This window comes from Uloborus diversus, chromosome 10 (genome assembly GCF_026930045.1).
Source record: "Uloborus diversus isolate 005 chromosome 10, Udiv.v.3.1, whole genome shotgun sequence".
Lineage (NCBI taxonomy): Eukaryota > Metazoa > Arthropoda > Arachnida > Araneae > Uloboridae > Uloborus > Uloborus diversus.
The window spans coordinates 2,003,649-2,008,976 of NC_072740.1; the positions used below are offsets into that span (position 1 = coordinate 2,003,649).

At 35.3% G+C, this 5,328-nt stretch overlaps 1 protein-coding gene across 1 annotated transcript; it reads right to left on the minus strand.

Moving 5' to 3' along the window:
* Positions 1-2,444: 2,444 nt before the first annotated feature.
* On the minus strand, positions 2,445-4,968 carry LOC129231620 (uncharacterized). Its single transcript, XM_054865986.1, has 3 exons — positions 3,481-4,968; positions 2,574-3,351; positions 2,445-2,500 (listed from the first exon to the last, which is right to left on the minus strand). Exons 1-3 carry the CDS (start codon positions 4,966-4,968, stop codon positions 2,445-2,447), a joined length of 2,322 nt encoding a protein of 773 aa, XP_054721961.1.
* Positions 4,969-5,328: the final 360 nt, after the last annotated feature.

Consider the following 5,328-nt stretch of genomic DNA (forward strand, 5'->3'; position numbering starts at 1 on the left):
ATAACCTGTAACCACGCCTTGTAAATATCAACTGGCTCATAAAATTCACTCTGATAAACACTAGATAGTTGCACCGTATTCATGGGCCATAGCAACATCAGTTTTACCCGCCAAAAAGGTTTATTATTTAAATACAAACTTATGACTGTGTGTCTGTTACTGGACTGGACCCTTGTCTGTTACTGGTGCCGTTATCTTACTTTGTAAAAAATATATGTAACGATATTCCAAAAATTGCAAAAATTAACAAATGTTAACGTGAAAGGCAAAACATTTTTAAAAAAAGTTTGAGTTAGTAGAATTTATTTATTTGTTTATATATATATATATATATATGTAAGGATCTCGGCTGGTCTAGGGGTATTCTTCACACAACAAAGCATGATGAAGGCATCGTACACTAATAAACATTTAATAATTGACAGCACAAGACGAATACAGGAACATAGAACAAGAAACATTAAAACATCGAGAACAACACGTCTTCCACCACACTTCCCATCATTCCTTCTTCTTCAATCCGCCAAAACTGGTCGCGTCACGCACAATCTCACTCCGCGCGTAGGAATACACAAGAGTTCGAGTTCTTAATAAAGTGTCTTAGAAAATAATACATCACCACACTCGTCCATCCTGATTATTCACGTCCTCGTGAACTGGTAAAATTTCGGTGAGAGAAAAAAAAATGAAATGTTCAAAAAAGTTCCTTGGAAAGAGGTAAAAAAAAAGGTCTGCAAATCCTTTGGAGTCGAGCTGGCATCAAGTCGTTGCTCCTCCATCGTCGTCAGCATCATCATCGTTGTCGTAATCTTCATTACGGTAGTCATCAGCATCGTTGTCGTCATCATGGTAGTCATCATCATCAGGTGGAGTTGAAGGCAGCACGACGTCAGTTGCACGCTCCGATCATCATCAAAAGCAGGATTTGAACAGGAACACCAAAAAAAAGAAAAAGAAAAACACTAATATTTTTTTTTCTCCCCCTTTTTTTTAGGGACAAAGTTAGTCGGTTGGAGTTGTCGTCCATTTTTTCATAAAGTCAGCAGCAGATGAAGTCGAGTAAGGGCCTTCGTGTGTGCCAACTTTGGTGACCTCATACCGATTGTTTGGGTTGACTTTCGTTTCTCTGTAGGGACCAAGAAATTTAGGTCGTAACTTCATACCTGTACCAAACTGAGTTCTTTGTATGGCAACAAAGTCGCCTATTTGATACTGAGTAGCAATTTTTCGTTTTTTATTGAAATTCTTCGTATTTTCCTCTTGAATTTTAAGTATGTTTGTTTTTGCTGTGTTACGAAGCAATTCTCTATCATCATGAAATTTTTGTTTATTTTCTTCTTCAAGTAAACTAAGTATTTCTAGATCTTCGTTCGAACGCATTTTTACACCTGTCAAGAGTTCGAATGGTGAAAATTTCGTGCTTCTGTGTTTTGTGGAATTCAGGATTTTCTGCAGTGCCGGGACAAATGTGTACCATTTTGTGGGATTATTTATCGAAAGTTTTGCAAGAACGGGGATCAATGTACCGTGGACTCGTTCGACTTGTCCGTTTCCCCGCGGTATTCCAGTTGTGATTTTTACATGCTGAATATTTTGTTTTATACAATAATCGCTGAATTCTCTTGACGTAAAAGCTGGGCCTTTATCGGTAACTATTCGAGAAGGATTTCCAAAAATACTCTCCTGAAATTCTAATTTTGAAATAACGTCATTTGTTGTAGTTGATTTTGTCGGGTATATCCATGTAAATTTTGTAAATGCATCGATAATAGTCAAAATGTGTTGATAGTTCTTATTTGTAGACATTAAAGGTCCTAAGAAATCGACGTGATAAGTGCTTAAAGGGCGATCATCTTTTGGAATTGGATTCAAAAGTCCATCTTGCTTTCCACGTTTTTTATTTACCAAAATACAATGCACACAATTGGAAATAACAGTTTCGACAGCTTGTTTAAGGTTAGGGATAAAATAATTTTGTTGTACAACATCAACAGTTTTGGCTACTGCAAAATGACCATTTTCATGTACATGTTTGATAATCTCTGTTTGCATACCTTTGGGTACAACGAGCAATTCGCGATCATTTATCAATTTGTACAAAACACAATTTTTAACTACATAGTCATTTACTTTATTTACCTTGACTAAGGCAATTACTGTTTTTAAATTTTCATCATTTTGTTGAGCTGCAGCGATTTGATCTGTCAAGCAATTTTGAGTTATCATCATTACAGGATATCTACTCAAGGCATCTACATGGTTCATTTTTGTTGCGGGGCGATGAATTATATCGTAATTAAATTCTTCAAGCAACATGGCATATCGGGCGATTTTAGGTGATATATCTTTCTTAGATAATGTTTTCTTGAACGCGTCACAATCAGTAACAATCATAAATTTAGTATTCAAATAATGTCGAAATTTTTTAATTGCTTCAATGACTGCTAACATTTCAAGTTCATAGCTTGAATAATTTTCCTGCTGAGGGGTCGTTTTTCTACTAAAGTAGTAAATTGGGTTATAGTTGTTATTCGAAGACTCTTGTAGGAGTATAGCACCAAATCCGTGTTTACTTGCATCAGTGTGTAACTGAAGTTTTGCGCCAGGACGAAAAATGTCGAGAACAGGATAAGAAGTTAACTTTTCCTTCAAAACAGAAAATGCCTGATGTTGTTCTGGTCCAAAAACAAATGGAGCTGATTTCCGAAGCAAATCACTGAGTGGTTTAGCAATTAATGCATAATGCTGAATAAATTTTCGGAAGTAACCAGTAAGTCCTAAAAATTTTTGTATGTCTTTCACATTCTTCGGCAGGGGAAAATTTTGAACTGCAGAGGTTTTGCAAGAAGAGGGCATTATTTTTCCATTTTTAATCACATGACCCAAAAATTCTATTTCTCGCTTGAGAAATTGGCATTTCTTAATATTTAGGTCGAGTCCATACTCAGAGGCAATTTGAAGGACTTTTCTCAACTTGTTTATACCATCCACTTCATCAACGGAAGGAATAAGAATATCATCCATGTAAATAATGACGGTCTGATCAATTAAAAGTTCACGAAAAATGCAATTAATATATTTCTGGAATAATAAGGGGCTTCCACTTAATCCGAAGGGACATTTCTGGAATTCATACTGGGCATTATGAGTGACAAATGATGTATACTTCTTACTGTTTTCTTCAATATCAATATGAAAAAATGCATTTTTCAAATCTAATGTAGTAAATGTCTTTGCTGAACTTAAAGAGTCTAAAATTTCATCAATTAAAGGTAAAGGATAGTGATCTTTAATTGTTTTACGGTTTAGTTTGCGGTAATCAACACATAAGCGATATGAATTATCTTTTTTCTTACAAAGTACGATCGGTGAAACAAAGGAACTACAACTAGGTCTAATAATATCTTTTTCAAGTCAATCAGCAATCTGAGAATCTACGATTTCTTTTTGCAAAGGGGATAACCGACGGGGTTTGCTTACAACAGGAATCTCATCTTCTAAATTAATTGACATCTTTAAATTGGTCGTTTTAATTTTATCAGGCTTATAACTCTTAATTAAATGACTAACTTCTTCACGTATTTGAGGGGTTTGAATATGTGCAAGGTCTAATTCAGGTTCGTTGGGCACAATATTTGCGACATTCAACAAAAAATTTTCATGTTTTCTCAAGTTACAACCATTTTTATCAACACATAAAATACCTTGATTAATAACATCAGTACCAATAATTGCATCCACATTTAAAATATCATCATCAACTACATAAATCAATGTCGAGAACATACAGTCATCAATTTCAATATCAGAAAAGAAAGTGCCAATGGGACAATAAGTTTTGTTTCCCAAGCCGGAAAATGTTGCACTTGTAGGTTTTAAACTAATATTTCGGAAATTTTTAAAAATTTTATTTGAAAGCGCGGTTAGCTGTGATCCAGTATCAATTAGAGTAGTTATAACTGAATCATTTATTTTAGCTGACTTCAGCATGTTGGAGTTAATTTGGAAAGAATTACAAGTTTTATGAGCACAGTCGGTCGTTTCCGTGGGTGAAAATGGAGTCGGATCGGCCTTGCATTTCGAAGAATTCGAAAAAGATCTCTTATCAGTTGTTTTCTTTTCACAATCTTTACTAACATGGCCAAAGCCTGAACAAAAAAAACAACGTTTTCCTTTGTTTTTTGTTGGACAGTCATACTGCAGGTGGGAATCATTTCCACAAAGAAAACAAAATTTGTTCATCTTTCTTTCGTTATGTTCGTTATATCTGGCTCCTAGTGAATTTTTTCCCGATCGAGTTGAAACTGGAAAAGGTTTAAACGCTGTATTTTTTCTCGAATGTGCATCAGCAGACATTTCAGAATATATCTTCAGCTTATTTCGAAAGTCATGAATATTCAAGCAATTATACAAAACACTTTTATTAAATGGCGTATCATCTATTCCGTTTATTATATAATGCATTAATGATGAATCATCAATATTAGCCATCGAACCAATCTGACGCATCTTAAAAAAATATTCTTCGACACTTTCATTATAACGCATTTTTCTGTTCGAAAGCAATTTGTGTACTTCAGCCGGACAACGACTGTCGGAGAATTCCGCAAGCAATAATTTTTTTAACGTCTGCCAAGACGTTGGCAAAATTTCGCTATCAATGAAAAGTTTTGCTTTTCCTACTAGTAATCGTTTAGAAAATAACAAAGCTTGCAAATCACTGAGATGTAGAAGTATGATCGCTTCTTCAACGGAATCTATCCAAATGTTGACGTCAGACATTGCGTCGCCATTGAAACGTTTAACTAGAGTTTCGAAATCAGAAAATGTAACGTACGGTAATGCGGTGTTTGGATTATCAACATTTGTTATTATATTTGTTTCGTTTTCGTTAGGATATTCGGTTTCAGTTTGCACTGTAGCAGTTGCAGCGCCTTTAGGTTTTTGATCTCTCTTTTTGGACTTCATTTTTTCCACACCACGTCTGTATGTTTTCGAAATAAGGAATTGAAAATTGTGAAAAGAGTCACTCACCGCTTAAAGTTGAAGGAACAGCTACACGTTGAAACTTTCAAAGGGGCGAGGTTTCGGAATCAAAGGCCGTGCCCCCATTTGTAAGGATCTCGGCTGGTCTAGGGGTATTCTTCACACAACAAAGCATGATGAAGGCATCGTACACTAATAAACATTTAATAATTGACAGCACAAGACGAATACAGGAACATAGAACAAGAAACATTAAAACATCGAGAACAACACGTCTTCCACCACACTTCCCATCATTCCTTCTTCTTCAATCCGCCAAAACTGGTCGCGTCACGCACAATC

Excerpts from the sequence above, each read along its gene's own strand:
- LOC129231620 (XM_054865986.1), bottom strand. The coding sequence starts at position 4,968 with ATGAAGTCCAAAAAGAGAGATCAAAAACCTAAAGGCGCTGCAACTGCT. Across the intron at positions 3,352-3,480 it reads TAGAAGATGAGATTCCTGTT|AAAAAAGATAATTCATATCG; the intron begins GTAAGCAAACCC and ends GTACTTTGTAAG. Across the intron at positions 2,501-2,573 it reads TCAGTTACACACTGATGCAA|TAGAAAAACGACCCCTCAGC; the intron begins GTAAACACGGAT and ends TTACTACTTTAG.